General features: G+C 46.8%; 1 protein-coding gene across 1 annotated transcript in view; it reads right to left on the bottom strand.

Moving 5' to 3' along the window:
* The window catches only part of PKN2 (protein kinase N2), a 189,236-nt gene that overhangs the window by 54,263 nt on the left and 108,362 nt on the right, over positions 1 to 26,611 (bottom strand). Inside the window, exons 4-7 of the mRNA XM_075322303.1 lie at positions 26,226 to 26,346; positions 20,651 to 20,796; positions 12,619 to 12,832; positions 8,551 to 8,736 (exon numbers count right to left, since the gene is read on the bottom strand). Coding sequence (XP_075178418.1) covers positions 8,551 to 8,736; positions 12,619 to 12,832; positions 20,651 to 20,796; positions 26,226 to 26,346 — 667 coding nt within the window. The remainder of the gene's footprint in view (positions 1 to 8,550; positions 8,737 to 12,618; positions 12,833 to 20,650; positions 20,797 to 26,225; positions 26,347 to 26,611) is intronic.

Raw genomic sequence — 26,611 nt, 5'->3', positions numbered from 1 at the left:
TTTACCTTTGGTTGGTATCAAAATTGGGCGGGGAGCACACGCTTTTTTTTTTTTTTTTTTTAATTATTTTACTGCAAGATTTAGACCTACCCAACGGGCGGCTGTGATTGGTTGCAGTGAGACAGCTGTCACTCAGCGTGGGGGCGCGTCTGACTGCAACCAATCAAAGGTGGGGGAAGCAGTGAATTCGAAATGGAATAATGAGCGGCCGGCATTTTCAAAGCAGGAGAAGCTGCGGGAGCATTGTGAAAGCTGTGCAGCGCCGCGCCGATGATCGGTGGGTATGCAAGAGTGGGTGAGAGGGAGCGACAAACAGGCAGAGCGACCGACAGGCAGAGCGACCGACAGGCAGAGCGAGATTTTCTAACCAGAAAGGAATTTATACATCTGAGCATGCTTAGTTAAAAAAAAAAAAAACAGATCCATCAGTGGAATGCGTTTTTTTGCCGCATTATGACGGATCCGGTGCCCATAGTCTTTCATTTTACATCCGGTACAGTGTGGTTTTTTGCCGGTGACAAAAAACGTTCCCTTGTGCGTCCTTTACGGCAGCCGGACACAGGAATTTCGCCGGATCACGCCGGATGAAACGCAAGAGCATCAGGCACAATCCGGCACCAATACAATCCAATGAGGATAAAAACGCATCTGGCGCTGGATTAGTTTTATTTGGTATTTGCCGGATTGTGCCTGATGGCAAAAAACGGATATGTGAAAGCAGCCTTACTGATTCATGACGTAACAAATAGCACAGCTAGCGGGGTGTTCCTGGGAATTGGGTGAATTTTTGTAAGTTGCAGACTTTCTGCACCTATTCGCTAAATTAAATACCTTTTGCTTTTTTCACTGCGTTTCTTGTTTTCCTTTAGAACGTTATGTTCTATATAAAGTACTTTGTTTTTGGGGCAAAAGATTTCTTTAAATCTCATCCACTTTTTTTGCACTATAAGACGTTGCGTTTTTTGAGCACTGAAATTACGCAGCGTCAAAAAGTCACTAAAAACTCATCATGGGCACTTAACCTAAGTAGTTATACAGAAAGACGCAAAACTACTGTTTTCTGCCAGGAATTATCCCTAGCAGTCGGGAGCCTAACAAAGACCCCCATTCCTGCGGTAGGCAAGAAATAATAAATTTCCTTCCTGCATGGTGGTTTGTCCGTACTTTACTTTATGAAACTAAATTAAATATACTAATAGAAAAATAAAAAAAAAATAAAAAGAAAGAAAACAACACTACGGTTATGTACCCATGTTGCGTTTTTATGTGCAGAAAATCCACACAACGCATGTTTTGGTAAGAAAAAAGCAGCTGAAAAAACTTGCATTTTTATTGCATTTGGGTGTTTTTTCACATGCTTTTCATGTGCATTTTTTTAAATCATGACAATTGCGGGGGTTTGGGTGCTGTACCGCTGCCGGGTCTCTGGCTGATCTTACAGCTGGGACCCGGCTCTCGCTGCCAGGAGCAGTGCCCGCAACGCTCCCAGCAGTATAACTCCCTGAATGCTGCGATCAACGCAATTGCAGCATTCAGGAGGCAGGGAGAGGGATCATTTACCTCTCCCTGGAGATCGGGTCCCTGTAATAATATCGCAGGGACCCTATCACTGCCATGGTAACCCTGGGTCTTCACTATGACAACCCCGGGTTACTGAGGTACGAATCGCCTCACAGACTAGGGCACCTACGTCACTGGAGTTCCCTGCAGCAAGGTCCTGCGGTAAAGACTGCGAGATTATGGCTTAGGTGCAGGGAACCCCAGTGACGTTACAAGGTGAACACAGCTTATGCCGGCGGATCTGCAGGAAACCCCGGTGATCCGCAAGAACTCCATTCATCTTGTGATGTAATCGGAGTTCCTTGCAGCAAGGTCCTGCGTTTTTCACTGACTTCATTGAAGTCAATAGGTGAAAAAAAGAGAATTTTGTTTACTTACCGTAAATTCTTTTTCTTATAGTTCCGTCATGGGAGACCCAGACCATGGGTGTATAGCTACTGCCTCCGGAGGACACACAAAGTTACTACACTCAAAACGTGTAGCTCCTCCCTCCTAGCATATACACCCCCTGCTAGCCAGTCCTAGCCAGTTTAGTGCAAAAGCTGAAGGAGGACATCCACCCACAAGTAGAGACAGAGTAAAACCCGGAATAACCGGAGCCTCTGTCTACAACAACAGCCGGTGAAGACACACGGAACAAGAAACCTGCCAACAGGCAATAGGGAGGGTGCTGGGTCTCCCATGACGGAACTATAAGAAAAAGAATTTACGGTAAGTAAACAAAATTCTCTTTTTCTTTATCGTTCCTATGGGAGACCCAGACCATGGGACGTCCAAAAGCAGTCCATGGGTGGGAATAAACAGACAACTGAGAAGCAGGAAAACCCAACTTCACAAATGGGCGACAGACGCCTGAAAGATGCGTCTGCCGAAGTCCGCGTCTGCCAAAGCAAGAGCATGCCTTGGATAGAGCTTCGAAAAAGTATGCAGACTAATTCGAGCTGCCGTCTGACAGACCTACTGAGCCGTAGCCTGGTGCCTGAAAGCCGAAAAGGCACCGACAGGTCTGATCAAATGTGCTCTGATCCCCAGCGGGGAAGGCACTTGAGTACACTTGTAGGCCTCGGAAATGGCCGACCTAAGCCAACGAACCAGGGTCGGCTTAGATGCCGAGAGACCGCTATGCTGACTAGCAGTCAGTACTAGAGAGAGGTGCACTGCCTAATAACGGCGGTGCGAGACACCTAGATCCGGGGCGCCCGCACCAGATCCAGGATATGCAACGCTTCCTCAAAGCGATGAACAGGAGCCGGACAAAAGGAAGGCAGGAAAATTGCCCCGGATAAGGTGGAAGCAGTAACCACCTTAGGGAAAAAAGTCCGGAGTCGGACGGAGACCACCTAGTCTTGATGCAAAAGACCAAAAAAAGGGGGTGACTCAGAGAGAGTGCAGCCAGAACTCCCTGGCAGGAAATTATAGCCACTAGAAAGACTACTTTCTGTGAAAGATGAAACAAAGAAACCTCCCTAAGAGGCGCAAAGGGGGGTTTCCGGGAACCGGGAGGACCGGATTAAGGTCCCAGGGCTCCATAGACCGCCGGAAAGGCGGAATGATGTGAGACGCGCCCTTAAAAGGAGCGCACCGGAGCCAGCCGGACGATACGCCGCTGGCACATACCGACAGAACGGAGACCTGTCCCTTAATGAGGGATAGTCCTAGCTGTAGACCGGACTGTGGAAGGGACAGGAGGGTCGGCAAGGCTAAAAAGGTCCAAGGACACCTTGGAGCTCGAGTCATAGCGGAGATGACTTCAGGAAGGATACCAGAAGTCGCCAAGATCCAGGACTCAATAGCTACGCCGTCAATCTGAGAATCCAGAATTCTGACGGAAAAAACGGACCTTCTGAGAAAAGGTCTGGACGGTCCGGAAGATGCCATGGCAATCCAACGGACAGAAGGAGCAGGTCAGGATACGAAGCCTGCCTGGGTCAGTCTGGAGTAAGAGAATGACCCGACGGCCCCCTTCCCTGATCTTGTGCAGGGCTCTGGGCAAGAGGTAGAGACGAAGCTGGGATCAAACATGAACCAGTGTGTCTACTGCAAAACCTGAGGATTGTGGACCACGGTTGGACAGCTGAAATAATCTGCCCGCAGTTTTGACATCTAGGATGTGGGCTGCGGATACGGTGGACTAGGAGTCCCTTGTCCAGTGAAGAATGTTGAGGCGCTAAGATTGCCAGGCGGCTGAGTGTCCCGATCTGGAAATTGATGTAGGAAAACGCTGTCACGTTATCCGACTGAACTCGAATGTGCCTAGCCGCCAACAGATGGTGAAGGCTTAGAGAGCTAGAATACAGCTCTGATTTCCAGCCCATTGATCTAGAGGGCTGATTCGGACAGAGTCCAAGCGCCCTGCGCTCCGCGGTGGAGATATACTGCTCCCAAGGCGGAAAGACCAGCACCCTGGTGAGGATCACCTGGGACGGGGCCAGGAAGGAGCGTCCCTGAGACAGAGTGGCCGAAACCACCCCTGAAAACGAGCCCCAGGTCAGTGGCAAAGCCACCACCCCGTGGAAGGAGGGAGTTCGCGTGTACAGCGGACAACATCCAGTCTTAGAGGGCACAGGAGAAACTGGGCAAGGAATCGCTTCCATTGACGCCACCGTCTGACCAGCACCTGTATTTGGTGTCTGATAGAACGACGTCGACCGCCAGCGGAGGGACTACTGATCGATTAAGAGCGGCTTGACAAGAGCCGACAGTCTCGAATTGCGTCCTTGAGAACCTTCTGGTTCGAAGTCAGAGTGGACTTGAACAGAATGACAAGCCACCCGAATATGTTAGAGTGGCGAGAGTAAGCGAAGTACTCTGCTAAGAGTCTGCACTGGATGAAGGCCTAAGAAGAAGGCCGTCTAGGGCAAACGATCACTGCGAATCCCTAGGGGTGCAGGACTCTAATCACAAGAGCCCCAATGAGAATACTCGAGGGGCCGTGGCTAACCCCAAGGGAAGAGCCACGAATTGGACCACTCTGATGGCAAAACGCAGTCAACGCTGGTGTGAAACTGCGATTGACCCTTGCAGAAAGGCATCTCTGATGCCTATGGCTGCTAGGGAATCTCCTTGGGTTCATGATTGATCCGGTGAAAAAAAACACACGGAACAAGACCGAGACTCCATGTGAAAACGCCACACCTGACCATGCTTGAAAAGCTAAAGATCCAGGTCGGAAGGCACCGCCCTCTTCGGGGACTAGAAATAGATTTAATCAAAAATCTCAGAACCGTTCCCAGTAGGGAACCGGTACAATTACTCCATTGGCCTGCAAGAAATGCCACGGCCTGTGAGAAGGCGGCGGCCTTGGAGCCGGGAGGAGGTGACAGAAAAAATCTGTTTGGCGGGTGGACAGAATTCCATCCTGTAGCCATGGGAGATATAATCCCGCACCCACTGAACGGAGACGTGTTAGAACCATACGTCGCCAAGTGGAGAGAGCCTGCCCCCGACTAGGAAGAGGTTGGCGTGGCTAGATAGCTCGGAGGAAGCTGACTAAGTGGCAGCATCTCCTGCGGTCTTCTGAAGACGCAGCTTCAAGCCAATTGGTTCTATGAACCTAGGCCGAGCTGAGGACGATCAGATGGAGGAACGGAAACCACCGAAACCTCAACAGATTCCTGCCCTGGACAGGTTCCCTGGTTTAGGGTTGTAGCAAGGAGAACTCTCTCCGCCAAGAGCTTCCTAAATTTCATCCAGTCGGTTCCGAAGAGACTGGTCCAACCAAAGGGGAGCCCAGCAAGGAACCTCTATAGAGGCATCTGCCTCCATTTCCGAAGCCACAGGAGCCTGCGGATAGCGAGGAAAGTAGCTAAGACCACCGCCGTGCGGTGTCCAGCATGGCAGACCTAGGCAGAGGATGAAAAGACTGAAGTCTGGAAGTTCAGGCAACCGTTTTGGGCATAGAGTCCCTGTGAGGGAATGCATCTCCTCTGAGGAGCCATCAGCCACTGACATAACAGTCCGGGCTGAGCCACCTGAGGTGAATGAGCCCCCTTCTTGACCACTATTGGTGGACAGGGGAAACACAGTCCTCAGAATCACGCTTCATGGGAAGCGACTGTCAGAGCGGACCCTGGGCTGGTCACAGGGACCTGAAAACCGGAGTGGTTAAGGAACACACGTTGTGTTCACCTAGATAAGGTAACTCCGGCGGATTGAGGTCCAGTACAAAATTAATGTACCGTGGGATCCTTATAGAGGTGCCGTCAGCCACTGATACAACTATCCGGGCTGAAAGTCTAGACACCGGAGTGGCCACCCTTGGCGAATGAGTACACTCCTTGACCACCTCTGATGGGAGGGGGAGACAGGCAGCAGAACCCCGCTGTGGGATCTGCAGGACAGGCCGTGGGCTTGGACGCCTGAAAACTGGAGTGGTTAAGGAACACACTCCTCGTCTTGTTAAAGGTATACTGATGCCTTACTGCCAGCGGGGAATACTCCCCTGATACAGGCGGATGGAGGTCCAATACAAGTATAATGGACGCAATCCAATCATTCGCATCCGCGTCACCTACGGACGGATCAAAAGTAGCGTCCGAGCCCCTGGTAGAGACATCCTCCTCGTCCAATGAGTCAGCTCATAATCGGAGCTGCGGGACGGGGAGGACAGGGGACCCTGCGTCTCCCTGTCAGGAGGACGGGGTCTGTGAGCTTTGCTGAGCAAGCAGAAAACGCCGTGAGAAGGGGGCTGCATGCTCAGCAGATGCCGGGACAGGCCGACCCCTGGAAAAAAGATTCCCCCAGGGGTCAGCCACCGACCGGAGCAGCTGGAGGGACCCTGAATGAGCCTCCAAGCTGAGGGGCCACAGTGGTTATGAGCTCGGTACAGCCGTACGAGACTACCAGCAGTGGATACTAAAAACAGCCTGCAGCCTCGCTCTGTGAGACATGCTGCAGAGGTGGGGGGCTATGTCTAGAATGTCTAGAATACCCAAGACAGGAGTCAGCCTGGGGACCCCAGGCAGAGGCACCACCACATAAGACCATGACAGTGTGGGTCCGTGCCGGTTCAGGCAATATCAGCTTACATGCAGAACATGTAGTGTACAGCCCTGGAGCTTTGCTCCTAGTGTGAGACATGCTGCTGAGGAGGAGGTTCTATAATAAAGAATTAGCTCCTTCAGAATGCCCTGATAGTGTATAAAAGTGCACAACCAGAGGTTGTGACTTATCAGGCCGTTATAATGAATGCCCCCCGGGTTCCAAGCCTGGACCCCCAGCCAGATATCCACTCCCTCTGCACTGCAGAGCAGCCAGCGCCGACCAGCGTACTAAGAACGCTGAAAAAATGGCGCCAGAGTGAGGGGGGGGGGCGGGGGTTAACCCAGGAGCGGGAATCGGAGGGCTAAGGACATGTACAGGGGAGGGAATCATCTCCTGAAAAAGGAGTGTCCTCCCCTGTGCAGAGCGGCCGGCGGGCGGCGCTGCAGTGTCCCCCTGCATGACTAACATGCAGGGGAACAAAACGAAACTAGGCCGCGGCTGAAGCCGGGGCCTAGAGTTATGCATGCGGCCGAAAATCAGGCATCATCGGCGCGGTACTCAGTAAAAACAGAGGAACCGGCCGGAAACACTGTAAAAAGCAGCATTATCAAAGTAAATCACTGTCCCCCCAATAAAAGCTTCCACATTGCAGAAGGACCCTCTGAATAACGTCTCTATACTTAGCTTTGAGACGCAGGGCCCAGTCCCTGGTGGGGTGGGGGTTCAGTGCTCCGTCCAGCAGGGTCCTGCCAAAGGGCTGCGGATGGAGGCCGGTCTCCTGCAAAGCAGTGAGAACCGTGTTGGCTCTAACTTCAAGCCAGAGCCCCTAAGGGATGGTGAAGGAGCGCGGCATGAAGGGATTTCTGCCCTGAAGTCAACCTTAACAGCACCCCGCCAGGGGGGTGTGAAGGGACATGCCGGGGGTCCAGTGGACCCGCTTTTCTTCCAAATCTTTAGAAAAAATGAAAAATCAAAAAAGGATGCATGTGTGTGTGTGATCCTCCTGACACAAAGCATGAAACTGGCTAGGACTGGCTAGCAGGGGGTGTATATGCTAGGAGGGAGGAGCTACACGTTTTGAGTGTAGTAACTTTGTGTGTCCTCCGGAGGCAGTAGCTATACACCCATGGTCTGGGTCTCCCATAGGAACGATAAAGAAAACAGGATAAAACCCCACAAAGAATTGACATGCTGCTTATTTTTTCAACAACAAAAACTGCAAGGAAGAAAGAAGCCGCGTGTGCACAGCAAGTCATGGTTCTCAGACTTTGCTGAGATGCTTTTTTCCTTGCTTTCATTGATTAAAATAAGCAAGGAAAAAAAAAAAGAAAAAAAACAAAAACCATTGCCTAATGGTATGTTCACAAAGGATTATTTTTTTTTTTTACTGTATTAAACATTCTCAAAAATTGTTAGCAATTATTTGTTTTTACACTGAAGGGTTAAGATAATAAAAGTCAATCAAATCTTAGATGGGATTTTTTTAAAAAAAAATTATTTTGACCTGTATGTAGCAAAAAAAGGATACTATTGAAAAGCATATAGCTCATGCCGCAAAAATTTACGTCGATGGAGGGAAAAAAAAAATCTGACTGTCGGAATGCAGAGATGGAAAAATAAAAGGAAATAATTGGATCCTGATGACAAAAATTGGAAATGTGCTTAAAGGGTTAACTGTATGATTACGCCAAGACATAGTTTACCTTATAGGGGAGATATATACATGTCTGATAGAGGCGCGGATCTATAAACATGGCGCAAGATAGGCCGAGCGGAGAAGACAGAATCGCCCTTTTACCATCTTATCCAGGACTATAAAATAACGGCCTATAATGTCAGTGAGAAAGAATCAATTTCTCCAAACACATTTGAAGGTTAATCTGTAACATGGAAACTTGAAGGCCGATGCTAGAAACCCTTTTTCCATAAACGAAGCGATCACGAGACATTCGTTTGCCGAGATCATGTAAATGGAAGGAGACAATAACAAACAGAAAGTTACTGAACTGGAAAAGTCATCCGTCTTCAGGAGATTCCGGCCGCTGACACTTTTATTTTTACTTGTCCTGCTCATGAAGGAGGAGCGCGCTTCACTTGGACTCCAGCCAGGAAGGGTAGTGGTGGTGGCTTTCGACCTGCCAGGGACGTTCTCCAGAATGTCCTGGCAGCCCATGAGTCGGACTTCCAGGGTACCTGAGGAATACAAAGAATGAGAAATTAAATATGTACACCCTCCAGATCCATCAATACCTGGAGGTCCATTCAGTCCAGAACGCAATGACTTTGGGATGCGGATAGGGGCTTGAACATCTGCAATTCCATTGGGTAAACTACAAAACTGTCCGGAACACGTCAGTGTATTTATACCAGGTACATGCGAGGCACGGGTGGATGTTAATGAACACGGGCCTGGAAGAACCTGTTGAAGTGCGTCACTCCATGTGCCAATAGTGGTAAACACTGTATAAATTCCAGGGGAATCACAGACTCCCCCCTGAAGCTTCACATTTTTTGACCCGTAGGTGGCGTTCTACTTTTAACACAATGGCTGGTTGCTTAGTGACCAATTTGATATCTTTATTGTGGCATATTATATATCCCTGTAAAGAGGACCTGCCATGAGGTCAAAAATGGTAATTGTTTGCACTTCCAGCTAATCCAGAGTATTCCATTTTTTTTTGTTGTTTTTAATCCGTGTGGTTTAAGAGATGTAGGGCTTTTTAATTAGTGCTAATTTATAGTTTACACCAAGGGGGTGTGACTTACAAGAGCCTCAAGGAAGGGCGCGTCTCACAAGCGCCTCAAGGAAGGGCGCGTCTCACAAGCGCCTCAAGGAAGGGCGCGTCTCACAAGCGCCTCAAGGAAGGGCGCGTCTCACAAGTGCCTCAAGGGCGCGTCTCCCAAGAGCCTCAAGGGCGCGTCTCCCAAGGGCGCGTCTCCCAAGAGCCTCAAGGGCGCGTCTCCCAAGAGCCTCAAGGGCGCGTCTCCCAAGAGCCTCAAGGGCGCGTCTCCCAAGAGCCTCAAGGGCGCGTCTCCCAAGAGCCTCAAGGGCGCGTCTCCCAAGAGCCTCAAGGGCGCGTCTCCCAAGAGCCTCAAGGGCGCGTCTCCCAAGAGCCTCAAGGGCGCGTCTCACAAGAGCCTCAAGGGCGCGTCTCACAAGAGCCTCAAGGGCGCGTCTCACAAGAGCCTCAAGGGCGCGTCTCACAAGAGCCTCAAGGGCGTGTTGTGAGACTGTCACATAATTACACTCCGCCACATCCCCTCAAAAACCATAAAAACGTAGCACGGAAAAAGCTTCCAATATCTCTGGGACCGTAAGACAGATTAAACAAAAAAAAGGGAATACTCGGGTGAGTGGCTGGAATAAAATAAGAACAAACACTAGAGACTTTTCACCTCATGCTAGGTCCTCTAAAAATTGGTCTCTGGCGATCTGTGACCTGCCAGCACCTCTAGTGTTTCATGGAGTACAACTCTATGGGAGCCTCGTTCTGGCTCTCACAGATGAATTGGGAGCTTGTGATGTAATGTTTGATCTCTGGCCAATCATAAATCACAGTCGCAAGGTGGTGTCGAAAAACTATGAAGCCGCTGGAAGGACAGTACAAGAATAGGGGGGCAGGGAATTTACACAAAGCGCCACTTCAGCAGTGAAAAATAATCCCCGCCAGAATGATACTGTAAGGAAAAATACAGACTACTCAAGAAATTGCTCAAAAAAAAAGCAGCTTTTCTTGAAATATTTTCAGCTTGAAAAATGTGTTACTTTTGAACGTGTCAAGAAAACTCCATGTGAACAAAGGCCAAGGTGTTCCAGTGGTCTCTGAACATGGCCCTCTTGTCCATAGGCTGTGCTGTACAAGTCAGAAGTCCTCTAATTATTGCAAACAGTCCACTCAACTCCATTACAAGAACTGCACAAAGATGGAGTGTAAATTATTAACCAGCCGTCGTTCCATCTGAATATTGCAGATGTTAATATTGCAAATCTGCGGCTTTAATTCCATAGATGTCGCCCAATAACATCAGAACCGCAGTGAAGTACATCAGTCCGGGTCCCAGCGGTGCTCACACTCTCAGCCGCCCACCAGGCACATGAAGCCATCCATGCACCAGGGCTAATTTAGTCAGACGCCAATTAGAAGCCAATTAACCTACATAGTCTGTAAATGTACAATCCTCAGTGCACACACTCCGCTGGAGAAGCTGCATGGAGCTGGCTATGCCTCAAAAGGCAGATCAGCAGCGAGGATCCTGCCGGGCACAAGCAGGAGCCCAGAGTCTGGGATATGGGTGAAAAATCTCATTAAAACAAGCATTCATCAGCAATGGAAACCGACAACAGCAAAAACAGCAACATGTTACCACTTAGAGAAAAAGAAAAAAAAAAAGAAAAAGTATCCTAAAAGGGAACTTGTTACCAGATTTGTCCCCTATAAGCTGTGGCCACCACCAGTGAGCCCTTATATACAGTATTCTCGAATACTGTATATAAGAACCCAGGTACTCTATAACGTTAAAAACACTTTTATAATGCTCACCTGGGGGCGCTCCAGTCCGATGGGTGTCCCCGCTCTTGGTCCGATGCCTCCTCTATCCTGTGCAGTCGTCATCCTCCTGCCCAGCCCTGTGTGGATGACGCGTCTTATGTCATCCACTCAGACCGGAATTGACATCCTGCGCAGGCGCACTATTATCTGCCCTCAGCAGACCAGATCAAAGTATTGTATTGCGCATGTGCGGACCGTGTATGACCTTTCCTTGCGCCTGTGAATTACTTTCATTTGCCTTCAGCCGGGCAGATCCTAGTGCGCCTGCGCAGGGTGTCAATTCCGGTCTGAGTGGATGACGTAGGACGCGTTATCCACACCGGGCTGAGAAGGAGGACAGAGATCACAGCAGAGAGAAGACGCCTGACCCGCGAGCAGCGACACCCATGAGACCGGACCGCCCCCTAGGGGAGTATAATAAAGCTCTTTCTGACGTTATACAGAGCAGCCTGGGCTCTTATATACCGTATTCTGGTAGGCTGTATATAAGGTGGTCACCGCAGCTCATAAGGGAAAACCTAATGACAGGTTCCCTTTAATATTTAGTAGCAATTTAACTTAAAGGGAACCCATCACCAGGTTTTTCATATACAAGATAAAGCCAGTGCTATACTGGCACTATCAGGCTGCTTATCTACATACCATTAGCGGTCAGCTCGGATGTTTAAGCTTTCAAATCCAAGAAAGTGAAGTTCATAAATTCAGCAGCTTTTTGAGTGACAGTTGCATTTGAGTAGATAATATCTGGGTGGGCATTCATATGGATTCCCGCCCCCCAGCTGCCTGTTCCTCCCTCTATGGTAAGTATTATACAAACGATTCCCTTTTTTTGAAGGACCTGTGGTGAGGTCATACCCATGTGACCAGAAGGGGCGGGGCCTCCGCTAACAAAGCTGGATACCAGGTCACATGGGTATGACCTCATACAGGTCAGTCAATCTCTTAGAGATATGAGATTTCCAGTCTTTAGGGGGCTACAAAGAGCCTGTGGGTGTATTGTGCTATGCAGCCATGTGTAAATATCTGAACCTCACCAAAAAAGAAGCTCAAGTGGCCCATTGCAGCTCCAAATGGCATTAATAGTCCTGCATCATCGGAAGAAATCAGTGGTGATGAATCCCGGGAAAAGATGGACACTTATACCCTATGTGCAATACAGGTAGAGTTCGGGTCTTGTAAGTCACAAGTATAAGGGTCTTGTTGCTCTTTGACTCAAAGTCTACAGAACAGTCTAAATATAGTCGAGCGCTATACTCTGCTACGTCTGTCAGACTGTACCCAGTGGGGTCCACACCGAGTACCGGCGATGACAGGGGTTACCTGCTCTCTGGATATGTAATCATTATCAATTTTGGGACAACAAGAAATTAAATATTGACCTCCACAAACTTAGTTTTCGTTAAACATATGTATTCCAGTCTAAATATATAGAACGGACCACGTTTGACCAATTTATTCTTAATTTACGGGTTTATCCACCCCCTCCCCCATCACTCGCCCGCCGTGCTCCGATTCTCGCCTTTACCTGTTAGAGCAGCTGGCTTGGATAGTGTGCTGTACTGGTTCTGGGTGGAGATCATACTTTGCCGTGGGCTCAGCGTCGGAGATGCAACCATGGAGAGTTCTTCTATGATGATATTGCTTTTCGGGTGATTTTTGGGGAGTTCACTGAGTCTTTGTTCTAGGGAATATTTCAGGAGGTCGAGCTTTTGACTAGATTCGTTATATCTTGACTGAGCCTGAAAATGACAGAAGAGCATTAGAATCCGGATTTATAGAGTCGGACTTCTTGGTAACACATCCGGTTATTCCATGTAGACATCTCAAATCAGAATTGGGGCAATCGGGACGAGGTACATCAGAAAGACTTTCCAAAATCACCTTGAAACAAACAATCCTGCAATATAATCTACCGTATTTTTCGGACTATAAGACGCACCGGACTATAAGACGCACCCTGGTTTTAGAGGAGGAAAATAAAACTTTAAGCAAAAAAATGTGGTCATGACACACTGTTATGGGGCGATGATCTGCTGTTGACACTTATGGGGGTAATGTCCCCAAATTCTTTACTAAGGTACCCCATCCTGGTAATGATCCTCCTGCCTTGTATATGATCCTGCTATAAACCCCCATCCTGCTCATATACCAGCATCCTGCTCATATTCCCTCATCCTGTTCATATACCCCCATCCTATTGATATACCCCCCATCCATCCTATTGATATTTCCCCCATCCATCCTGCTCATATACCCCCATCCTATTGATATACCCCCCATCCATCCTATTGATATTTCCCCCATCCATCCTGCTCATATACTCCCATCCTGCTATATGCCCCCATCCTGTTCATATACCCCCATCCTGTTCATATACCCCCATCCTGTTCATATACCCCCATCCTGTTCATATACCCCCATCCTGTTCATATACCCCCATCCTGTTCATATACTCCCATCCTGTACATATACTCCCATCCTGTACATATACTCCCATCCTGTTCATATACTCCCATCCTGTTCATATACTCCCATCCTGTTCATATACTCCCATCCTGTTCATATACTCCCATCCTGTTCATATACTCCCATCCTGTTCATATACCCCCATCCATCCTGCTCATATACTCCCATCCTGTTCATATACTCCCATCCTGTTCATATACTCCCATCCTGTTCATATACTCCCATCCTGTTCATATACTCCCATCCTGTTCATATACTCCCATCCTGTTCATATACTCCCATCCTGTTCATATACTCCCATCCTGTTCATATACTCCCATCCTGTTCATATACTCCCATCCTGTTCATATACTCCCATCCTGTTCATATACTCCCATCCTGTTCATATACTCCCATCCTGTTCATATACTCCCATCCTGTTCATATACTCCCATCCTGTTCATATACTCCCATCCTGTTCATATACTCCCATCCTGTTCATATACTCCCATCCTGTTCATATACTCCCATCCTGCTCATATACTCCCATCCTGCTCATATACTCCCATCCTTTTCATATACCCCCCATCCATCCTGCTATATGCCCCCATCGTGCTCATATACTCCCATCCTGTTCATATACCCCCATCCTGTTCATATACCCCCCATCCATCCTGCTCATATACTCCCATCCTGCTATATGCCCCCATCGTGCTCATATACCATCCTGGTATATGGCCTGTATCCTATAGCACAGAGAAAAAAACAAACGTTTATACTCACCTTTTCCTCACTCCCTCCAGCACCGATCATCTTCCACTCTGCGCCACTGACCTGTGTGTGTGGAGCCGTTCCCCTGCTGCACGCGATGTCTTCCTGTCTGTGCCGATCAGCTGACCAGCACAGATCAGCTGACCGGCACAGACAGGAAGACATCGCGTGCAGCAGGGGGACGGCTCCACACACGGGGACGGGTGAGTGTACTGATTCACTGCACCCCGCGCTGATGATGACGCGCGGGGGGCAGTGAATACAGCCGCACATGATCACTCCAGGCTGTAATTGCCAGGGGTGATCATGCGGACCGGCTCTTTACTATGCGCGCATCCCCGCTCGTCCTCCCGCCCACCTATCAGTGCCGGCTTCAGCGCTGAGAGATGGGCGGGAGGATGGGCGTGCATATGTAATGAGCGGGCCCACGTCGTCACGGCAGGCGCTGCTACTGCCTGCTCGTGCCCCCGATGACCCGCTCCACCGCAGCACCCTCGTTCCCGGCCGCAGCCCTATAGTCAGACCATAAGACGCACCTCCAACTTTCCCCCAACATTTGGGGGAAAAAAAGTGCGTCTTATAGTCCGAAAAATACGGTAGTTTCTCTGGCGGACGGTTGGACGTCTGCATGCGGCAATTATGTGACCATAGTGGAGGCTCCTCAACATATTAAAGAGCCAACAAGAAAGGGGAGATGTTAACAAATGCACTTTATAAAATATCTGTGTGGCATCCGTGTAGAAATTGACCTGCGGTGCAGCGCAAGGAGATTCATGCTGCAAGTTTTCACCATAGATTACAAAGGTGAAATATATTCACAATCTGTCACAGATTTGTTGCAGATTTTTTTTCACTGAATTTACACCCCAATAGAACGGATCCTTCCTTAAAGGGATTTTCCATGTCCAGAAAACCTCTGTCCAAAGGCCAAATTGTTTAAAAAAAAAAAAAAATACTAACCGAACTTTACTTCCCCTCCCCAGGTCCAGCGCTGAGTCTCCGCTGCTGCTCAGTGTCAATTATCACCAAGGTCCCCGATTGGCTGCAGCTCTGACATCATTGCAGCTAATCAGAGAGTTTGGTGGCTCGGCCCCAATAGATAGAACAAGCTGCCGAGTTCACCGATTGGCTGCAGCGCTGATATCATGTCGACAGAACTGCAACTAATCAGAGTTCAGTGGCTTGGCCCAAATAGACAGAGTAAGCTGCCAAGCTCACCGATTGGCTGCAGCACTAACATCATGTCACCAGCAGTGAAACTAATCAGAGTTCGGTAGCTCGGCCTGAATAGATAGAACAAGCCGCTGAGCTTACCGATTGACTGCAGCGCTGTCGTCAACCCCGCAGACAACAGGCAGTGGCGGAAACTCATTACTGGACCTGAGAGCAGGAGTAAAACTCCGTTTATTATTTGCTATAAACAAACTGCACTTAGGGACGGGGTTTTTCAGAAAATGGAAAATGTGCACAGGGCGTCTAAGACACCGGCAGACTCGCTGACGATAATCTAGGCAAAGTCGTTTGACGAAAAAGTTGGGGGGTCTTTTTCATGAAGAAACTTCGTAGGCGGTTTTGCAGTCATTTTTGCTGCATGAAAAATTAACATGTTATTCTTTTAAAGGGAATCTGTCACCAGGTTTTTGCTCCCCCGTCGGAGACCAGTATATTGTAGAGACAGAGACCCTGATTCCAGCAATGTGTCACTTACTGAGCTGTTTTCTGTCATTTTGATAAAATCAATGTTTTCTCTGCTGCAGATCTAGCAGCTATACAGAGCTCATGAATACGCTGGACTATCTGGCAGCACACCAAGTAGTCCTCAAATGATAATCTACTGCTAATTAAACAGTGATTATATCAATACAACACTAAGCAGCCCAGTAAGTGACACATCACTGGAATCAGGATCTCTGCCCCTACATTATTCTGCTCAGATTAGGTGGCAAAATCCCTTTAACAGCTTCATGGTTTCTGAACCCTGAAGCTGTTAAAAGAACTAACAAAAGACTGACCATGTGCACAGGAAAGTCATAATAAATAATAATGGTACACTGCACATTATGTTGAAGCGACTTTTCAGGTGGCTTCCACCTTGAAAAGAAGATGCGTGTAAGTAACCTCATGATATATTCACACCAAGATGCGTATTTGGAGCAGAAACGTTCCAAAATCTCAAAACTCCTTAAAAACAGTTTAACCCCTTCACGATCGGACGATTTTGCGTTTTCCGTTTTTTTCGCCATCTTTCTTCTGAGAGCCGTAACGTTTTTATTTTTCCGTCAATATGGTCATATGAGGGATTCTTTTTTGCGTAACAAATTGTACTGTTAAATGAAACCATGAGTTTTACCATATAGTGTACTGGAAAACGGCAAAAAAAAAATCCAAATGCGGAAAAATTTGCTTTGCAAAAAAAAAAAAAAAAAGTGTGATTGTACAATTGTTTCTGAGATTATTTTATTCACTATATGGTAAAACTGATGCATGGGTGTGATGCCTCAGTTCAGTACGAGTTCGTAAACACCAAACATGAATAGGTTTACTTTTTTCTAAGGGGTTAAAAGAAAATCAGAACTTTGTCGAACAAACGTGGCGTACATTTTGCGCCATTTTCCCGCACCGTGTAGCATTCTCATTTTTCTGGATCTATGGCTCAGTGAGTGCTATTTTTTGCATCTCGAGCTGTCGTTTTTAATGGTACCATTTTTGCGCAGATGCTACATTTTGATCGCCTGTTATTGCATTTTGCGCAAAAAACTTAATTTTGACGTTTGGAATTTTTTTTTGCCGCTACGCCATTTACTGATCAGATTAATTGATTTTATATTTTGATAGATCGGGTGTTTCTGAAAGCTTCGATACCAAATGTGTGTATATTTTTTATTTTTCAAACCCTTTAATTTTCAATGGGGCGAAAGGGATTTGAACTTTTAGGTTTTTTTATTTAATTTTTTTACATTTTTCACAACTTTTGTTTTATTTTACTAGTCCCCCTAGGGGGCTATAAGGATTGCTTATTCTTTTCTCTCGATCACAGCAGCACCGCTCAGATAGGGAGAAATGCTCATCTCTTGTAACAGCCAGTACCTGGGTGCTGGTTACAGTACCTGAGTTTTGTGAGCTGCAGGAGTCATCACATGACCTGTGCTACCATGACAACCATCGGATCCACGCGATCACAATATGTGACCTCTGGTGGTGGGCGGTGAATAAACCTTTACCGCGATCGCCATTAAAATGACGCAGTCACATTTTGACAGTGCCATTTAAGGGGTTAACAGGCGCGGGTGGATTGCAATTCCACTCGTGCCTGCAAGGCACACATGTCGGCTGTACAAATCAGCTGACATGTGCGCACATCCTCACGCTGCTGCAACTATGACGTAACTTTACTGCCCATGGTCGTTAAGGGGTTAAACTGTTTTTGCTCCAGAAACTCAGCAAAAAAAAATAAAATAAATAAAAATAGTGTGAATACACCGCTTATAAGGGTTTTCCCACAAAAAAAGTTAACGCTAAAGTTGATTTTAATCAATGAACTGTAAAAAAAAAAAATGTTAATCATACTGTGTGTGTGTATGTATATATATGTGTGTATGTGTGTGTGTATGTGTATATGTGTATATGTGTATATGTGTATATGTGTATATGTGTATATGTGTATATGTGTATGTGTATGTATGTGTGTATGTATGTATGTGTGTATGTATGTGTGTATGTATGTGTGTATGTATGTATGTATGTATGTATGTATGTATGTATGTATGTATGTATGTATGTATGTATGTATGTATGTATGTATGTATGTATGTAGTGTGTGTGTGTGTGTGTGTGTGTGTGTGTGTGTGTGTGTGTGTGTGTGTGTGTGTGTGTGTGTGTGTGTGTGTGTGTGTGTGTGTGTGTGTGTGTGTGTGTGTGTGTGTGTGTGTGTGTGTGTGGCAAAAGAGTATATACACATTACAGCATGGGATCACAGCTAATTAGTTTTGTGAGGTAAAACATTTCCCTTCATGTTTTTTAAAAATTTTACATCATGGAAAGAATAATTTGCGATCCCAAGCTGTAATATTTATATACTTTATTGCACCCTCCCCTGCCCAGGAGCTGTGGTATGATCAGTCCATGCCCCTGTACTGTCAGACACAGCCATTACACAGTACATGGCAGGGACACATATGTAAGATTATTTCAGCACAGGAACATGTATTTCTAAAGACACCCAATTGTATAAATTATTATTCTAAGATACATGTATTAAAATCAACTTTAATATGAACATTGTTTGTGGGAAAAGCCTTTAAGTATTGTGTAATGATACCATATAACTCAAACTGTTAATTTCATGCAAAAGGAGGGATAAGACCTCACGGGATTTATTTTAATTTTCTTTGTTGTTTAATCTCACAATCTAATGGATAAACATGAAAATAAATAATTTGCAGGCGGGTGTGGGCATGTAGCCGTGTTATATAAAGATCAGGACTAATGTTTCTACAAACTTAAATCACCACGCCCAAGGAACAGCAAGGTGCCCAGAGCCCGATGACTCGCAGATCAGCCATGCTGCTGCGCGGACAGCCTCCAGTGTGCGGCGCAGGAGGACGTAATGGCTCTACTATAAATAGCAGATATACTAGAGGGACAGAACTTCCAGCCTTTATGTGTCTGACGTGAAGAAATGCTGAGGAGGCTTAACCCTAATGTACATGGTCTATATTTCCTCAAGTAATTCCATAATGTCTCCATTGAGATACAAGTGATGGACTCTGCAGACACTGCGGCATTGCACAGCGAGGGCCGCCGCGCACTACGGCGAGGGCCGCCGCGCACTACAGCAGGGGCCGCCACACACTACAGCAGGGGCCGCCACACACTACAGCAGGGGCCGCCACACACTACAGCAGGGGCCGCCACACACTACAGCAGGGGCCGCCACACACTACAGCAGGGGCCGCCACACACTACAGCGAGGGCCGCCGCACACTACACCAGGGGCCGCCGCACACTACAGCGAGGGCCGCCGCACACTACACCAGGGGCCGCCGCACACTACAGCGAGGGCCGCCGCACACTAAAGCGAGGGCCGCCGCACACTACAGCAAGGGCCGCCGCACACTACAGCGAGGGCCGCCGCACACTACAGCGAGGGTCGCCACACACTACAGCAGGGGCCGCCACACACTACAGCAGGGGCCACCACACACTACAGCAGGGGCCGCCGCACACTACAGCGAGGGCCGCCGCACACTACAGCGAGGGCCGCCGCACACTACACCAGGGGCCGCCGCACACTACAGCGAGGGCCGCCGCACACTACAGCGAGGGCCGCCGCACACTACAGCGAGGGCCGCCGCACACTACAGCGAGGGCCGCCGCACACTACAGCGAGGGCCGCCGCACACTACAGCGAGGGCCGCCGCACACTACAGCAGGGGCCGCCGCACACTACAGCAGGGGCCGCCGCACACTACAGCAGGGGCCGCCGCACACTACAGCAGGGGCCGCCGCACACTACAGCAGGGGCCGCCGCACACTACAGCAGGGGCCGCCGCACACTACAGCAGGGGCCGCCGCACACTACAGCGAGGGAGGCCGCACACTACCCACAAGTGTGCCATTACAAGACCTATGGCTTTTGCCGGTATGGCTTTTGCCGGTTCACACAGTTTTGATGATGCACTACTTTTACCCGTGTGACTTTGGTAAATTTCCCACATACACGTCGCAGCATGTCTTCGCTGCAACAGATCTAGTCCACGCACAGAATTTCTGAAGCTGCAGCTTGTCCTAGATCCCCCTTTTGACATCAGAGAGGAGAAAATAAAAACCCACATGTGAAAGCCTTATGTGCCGCTTTTACAGACTGTCGATACAAATCCAACAGAGTTCAAAGAACTTTCCTAGAATTGAAGGTTTCCGCATAAGGAACATGTCGTCACACCCGCACGCTTGTAGAATATTTCACCAGTGTGCAGGACAAGCCTAGGAGTCAATGGAGACAAGTGTCCCCGGCAAAAGTCCCAGATTTTAATAAGAACAAATCACTACTAAAAATAGCTGTAAATCCTTAAACTCTCCAGAATGCCACACACAGTCCTTTTTATTGAACCCTGTCTATGAAGAAAGTTGCTTTATCATCCAGCCGTCTGCAGGAGGTGGGAGGGACCTCACCTAAAATAAACTTGAGAAATCAAACACTACTCCACCCAAGAAACCCGCCAAACCCGGCTGCACCTGAGCTGTCAGATTGTGACGGTGTATTAACCGTGACTACTCCATTCTGCGGAGCATATAACGTCAGGGGGGCGGCAGGCTCACGTGCTCCCAGGACCAGCACTTACTTCAGTGAGGGCTTTACGGTCTGTAACCTTCCCAGATCCTAGCAGCTTCATGACGTTTTTTGCTCCTTCTGCCACAGCAAACTCTATCCTAAAATGATGCCGCAATTCTTCCATTCGGAGCTCAAGCGGACTAATCACAGGTTTAGCTGAAAGCAAAAATAATACACAAACACTTAGACAATGGCAATGCTACATACAATCACTACAATTCAAGGATATTGTATTTTCATACTGCTGACACACGCTTAAAAGGGGTCTTCTCAAGTTGGATCTTCAGGAGCACACCTCTCCTCTACCTTCCTCGGTTTTGCCGGGAGCACTGAGCTCCTGAAGATCAACAGTTCCAACCTGTGGCATGGTCATGTTGCCGGTATAAGTAATGGGCTCTGTCAGGCTGCTAGCCCCGGTAGACTTGCCTTTTGAGCATGGGAGAAGTGTACGGTCACTGAGGCTGATCAGATCCAGTGATCTGTCCAGCTTCAGAGCCACAGGACCCATCTGTAAAGCATAGGGCATACCAGTGCCAGCTGCTCCATGGCAAGGTAACTGACCAGGCTGAGGACCGCTTACAATGTAAGCTAATGGAGCTGTGTTCTCACGCTCCACAGACCTACATCATAATCGTGACACCTGGCTCACAGAGCCCTGCATGATCCAACAAGTCAGAATAGCCATCACATGACTCAAGAGAGCCAAAAAATGGGAAAGATGGTGATCTGTGAGTATATTATCGCACTTACTCCACACTAAGTAGTTCATAGTATAGATGTAAGTAGCTAATAAAGATCCGCTCCATATCATTTCTTTTAATATATAGTTTTAATTAATAAAGCATTGCTGTATAATTCACATTTTAAGATGAGCATTTTATAAGTCCAGCTATATAGTGAGTGAGTGGATGAGTCCAACTGTATTCAGCCTCTACCCAACCAGCTTTGCAGCTGCAGCTTGTACTGAGCAGTGAGAGATCTCCGCAGGGAGGAGGGTCACTGAGGAGCTGTCAATAAGGCTGCTTGTATGTGACTGAACTTAACATTCATGCAGGATTATACAGAAATTCTGTCATAGATTTATATATAAAAGAAATACACCAATCTAAAATCACATCCGAGATAAGATAATTTATTTAGTATACCATGAAATCTAGTGACAGATCTAATTAACAATATTGTTAGAGGAAGAATATAATTAAGATTCCCATGCTATGTGGTAATTTGCGTGGTTACAACTGAGCCATCATGTTTAATTCAACTTATCATTCTTAGCACTTCAAAGTACATTTCTATAACATAAATACATACATAAAAACATAAACTAAATACTGATCATCATGGTCCCCGAAATGTGATTCAGTTTAAAGGGAACCTGTCAGCGGATTTGGGGCCTATAAGCTGCGGCCACCACCACCAGGCTCTTATATACAGAATTCTAACATGCTGTATATAAGAGCCTAGGCCGCTGTGTAGAACATAAAAATCACTTTATATGGGAGTCTCCGTTCTATGGTGCCCCCTGTTTCGGCCATCTTTGTCCTTCTTCTGAAGCCCGTGTGCATGACGCTTCCTACATCATACACACTCGCCGGTCCCGCACAGGCGCACTACAATACTTTGATTTGCCCTGCTCAGAACCTTCATGCTCCCAAGCTTCAGAAGGACGACAAAGATGGCTGAAAGAGGAGGCGCCGGCACCGGAGACACCCATATGACCCAACTCCACCGTACCGACTGTTTAGGTAAGTATTATAAAGTGTTTTTTATGTTCTACACAGCGGCCTGGGCTCTTATATACAGCATGTTAGAATGCTGTATATAAGAGCCCACTGGTGGTGGCCGCAGCTTATAGGCCCCAAATCTGCTGACAGGTTCCCTTTAAATAAGATAATGCGCATGATTTGGGAAGTAATACAGATATTACAATGAGGCCATATAGCAGTCTGAAACAAATAACACAGAAAACATTTAAATTGGCTCTCCAAGAATAAAACAATGATCACCATTCATACAAGATTGGCTATCAATAAGATTGGGAGGGGTGTGTGTGTGTGGGGGGGGGGGGGGGGGTTCCAACATCTCATGGATTTCGTCACCAGGAGAAATGCTCACTTATGTCATCAATCGGTTACTCCCAGATAACCCCCTTTAAAAAGAAAAACACAAATCTGTAAAGTAGACCAATACAATAGAGAAACTGGTGAGATGAAAAGTTCAAAAATCAAAGCGGTCCCTTTCCGATGCCCTTTAACGGGTCTCAAAAACATTGCGTTGTAAAAGGGTCTATCTACAATGCACATGGACATGAGTGGCAGCTGTCTAATAAAACTAAGAGGGGACCTGTCAAATTAGTAAGTGATGAGCATCCCAGCATTCACATCTGGGTTGATCAATCACATATGGCCATCAATACTTTAAAAAGATCTCCTAAAATAGTTATAGTGTATATAAAAGAAAAAAAAAAAAGTTTAAATTAGCAAACCTACTTGGCTTGTACAGGAAGGTAATCACAATTTTAATAGAAGTCTGTGAGCATGTGTAGTAGGAAGCTCCAACACTGTGACCTGGAGATAGCAAGACCGTGTACACACTCTCCAGGTCACAGTAGTCGTTCACCATTCAGAAAGGCATGATGGACAGCAGTGTGAGCAGCCTCTTCTTACCTCAGCACCCACGGTATCTCCAGTATTAGATAAGATAGACAGGGCAAAAAGCAGTGTGAGCAGCCTTTTCTAATACTGGAGATACCAGGAGTGCTGAGGTAAGAAGAGGCTGCTCACACTGCTGTTTATCTGATCTAATACTGGAGATAGCAGGAGTGCTCAGGTAACATCGGACACCAGTGTGAGCAGCTTCTTCTTACCTCAGCACCCCTGGTATCTAAAATATTAGATCAGACAGACAGGGTGTAAAGCAGTGTGAGCAGCCTCTTTTAATACTGGAGATACCAGAAGTGCTGAGGTATGATTAGATAGACAGCAGTGAGAGCAGCCTCTGCTCACCTCAGCACCCCTGGCATCTCTAGTATTAGATTAGATAGCCTTTTCGTACCTCAGAATCCATGGTATATCAAGTATTAGATCAGAATATCCGCTGAGAGGACCTTTACCTACATAGGAAAGCAGGGAGAGGAGCTTCCGACTGCACATGCTCACAGGCACCTGTCCCATTATACACTGTGTGCACAATTATTAGGCAATTAGTATTTTGGATTAATCATTTTATTATTGAACAACTACAGAGCTGTCGCTCAATCCAAAAGATTAATAAACCTGAATATTTATGTAAATGAACATGAGGTGTGTGCTGAATTAATGGGCAACTATTAGTGTGCAGAATTATTACATAATTAAAGGGCTTGCCATTACTCTTACTTTGATGGGCTATCCTTAGAAAAGGTCATCACTGTCTGATTCCCAGGGGTGCGACACTTGTCACTCCCGCCGATCAGCTGTTCTAGGTGCGGGCAGTGAAAGCAGGTGTTTCCGGACGTACTCAGTTCCGGAGCTGCCAAGTCAACAGGTAGTAGCCCCGGCCAGGTGCTGCACATCCACCTCCCATTCAAATCAATAACCCTTCCATCTAGTTACTTTCTTGTTAACGATCACCTTTTTGGGCAGAACCAACCACACCCTCCTAGTGTTCAGAGAGGTGACTGTTTTCCTTCACCGTAAATCTCCCAATTAAGGCCCCACAAGTTCTCAATAAGGTTCAGGTCAGGTGAGATGGGGCCACGGCATTATTCTGACTCCTTTCCTGGTGGTGGAGACCATGATGCTGCGTTGGGTCAGTGTCCTGCATAAAAATCATGGTTTTCTTGAAAGATGCAGACTTTTTCCTATACTACTGCTCGAAGGAAGGGTTTTCTATAGGTTGACAGAAGGTATGGGAGTTTGAGTCCATCTTTAACTTGAAAAAGTCCAACTAGTCCATCTTTAACCCCTTCACGACCGGCCGATTTGGCGCTTGGCGCTTTCCATTTTTTATTTTTTTTTGCCTTCCTTCTTCCGAGAGCCGTAACTTTTTTATTTTTCAGCCAGCCAGCCAGTCAATCTGGTCATGTGAGGGCTCGTTTATTTGCGAGACGAGTTGTACTTTTAAATGAAACCATGAGTTTTACCGTATAGTGTACTGGAAAACGACAAAAAAAAAAAAAAAGATTCCAAATGCGTAAAAAAAAAAAAAGAAAAAAAAAGTGTGATTGCACTATTGTTTTTGAAATATTTTATTTATCATCATGTTCTTTACATGGTACAATTGATGTGTGGGTGTGATGCCTGAGGTCAGTGTGAGTTCGTACAACACAAACATGAATAGGTTTACTTTTATCTAAGGGGTTAAAAAAAGTTTGTAAAAAAAAAAAAAAGTGTCGTACGTTTTGCGCCATTTTCCACGACCTGTAGCTCAGTGAAGGCCTATTTTTTGCGTCTCAGACTGTCATTTTTAATGGTACCATTTTTGTGCAGATGCTACGTTTTGATCGCATGTTATTGCACTTTACGCAAAATTTGCAGAGACCAAGAAAAGGTCATTTTGGCGCTTGGAAATTTTTTTGCCGCTACGGCGGTCGTTAAGGGGTTCACAATATCCGCTCATAGCGGTATCCACCTCCACCTTGCAGGCATCTGAGTGAAAGAGGAGGTCTGTGCCCATTACTGATCCAGCCACAGGCCCATTCATTTGGCCCATCAAGAGTCACTCATTTCATCAGTCCATAAAACATATGAAAATAATCTGTCTTCAGATATTTCTTGGCCCAGTCTTGAGGTTTCGCCGTCTGTGTCTTCTTCAGGGTAGTTTGGGGTTCCTGCTTCCATTATCTCGGCCGAGTCTCTGAGCCCTGAATACCTTGTACTTCTGGGCTCTCCAGGGAGGCTGCAGTTCTGGAATATGACAGCAATGGAGGATAATGGGCTCCTGGTCGCTTCATGTTTGATTTTTCTCAAATCTTTAGCAGTTAAAGTGCGTTTCTTTTTCTCAATACATTTTTTTTTTTTTTTGCGATATTGTTGGATATTTGCAATAAAACACTTGATGGTTGTGTGATCACACTCCAATATCTCAGCAATTTCAAGAGTGCTGCATCCTTCTCTTAGGCTTATCAATTTTTGACTATTAAAAAAAAAAAAAAAAAAAAAAAAGGGGGAAAAACTGAGCTGCCTAATAATTCTGCACACCTTGATCAGGCTTGATCTGATCGGTATTTAATCTTATACAGCTTGGAGTTAGAAAATCTGCAGAAAAACGATGACAAGGATAAAATACTCACTGCCTAATAATTGTACAGGACGGGATTGTGTCGGGGTAACGTACCATAGTCATTACCTCCTGAGACAGAACAAGTGCGATTACCAACAAAGTACTTAGGAATTTATTTACAATGACTATTTCTATTCCTCGAGAACATCTTTAAGCGTAATGAAGCGATTCAACATTTGTCATTTTGCTCATGCAATGATGGTGATTATTCATCCACTATGACAGATAGGGACAGAAATGTTCATTACTGCACATGGGTATAGTACACAAAGCTGTAGAGTAGAAGTAAAACATGGAGTATGTACATTTTTCTGAACCTTTACCATTGTCAAAGGACATTTCATTGGTCTGTTGCATGGCTTGGAGGATCTGCATGCGGATGACTTCAATTTTAGTCTTGCTGTCTTGAAGCATTTGTTGGGCAGTGCCGAGCAGCTTTCTGTCCTGTGGAGAGAAGACGACGACACTGAACATTATACACCTTGATCTGAGAGGAGAGGATATAAATGAGGGCAAGAAGAGGGGGCTCCTGAACGTGGCATGCGTTATACGGCCATCTCTGGTCAGAGGAAAGAACAGCTTTGTAGGTTTACAACCTCATAGAAATGCTAATGTCACAGTAGTTGAGTGAGGTCCATCCATGCCCTTCTGCTCCGTGCTCCATTATTACAGTAGAGGTGGGATTCAGGAGGTCAGACGCTGAGGGGAG

The sequence above is a fragment of the Anomaloglossus baeobatrachus genome, chromosome 8, assembly GCF_048569485.1.
Source record: "Anomaloglossus baeobatrachus isolate aAnoBae1 chromosome 8, aAnoBae1.hap1, whole genome shotgun sequence".
NCBI lineage: Eukaryota > Metazoa > Chordata > Amphibia > Anura > Aromobatidae > Anomaloglossus > Anomaloglossus baeobatrachus.
The sequence above is the reverse complement of the archived record's forward strand: the minus strand, read 5'-3'. Positions and strand labels throughout refer to the sequence as shown.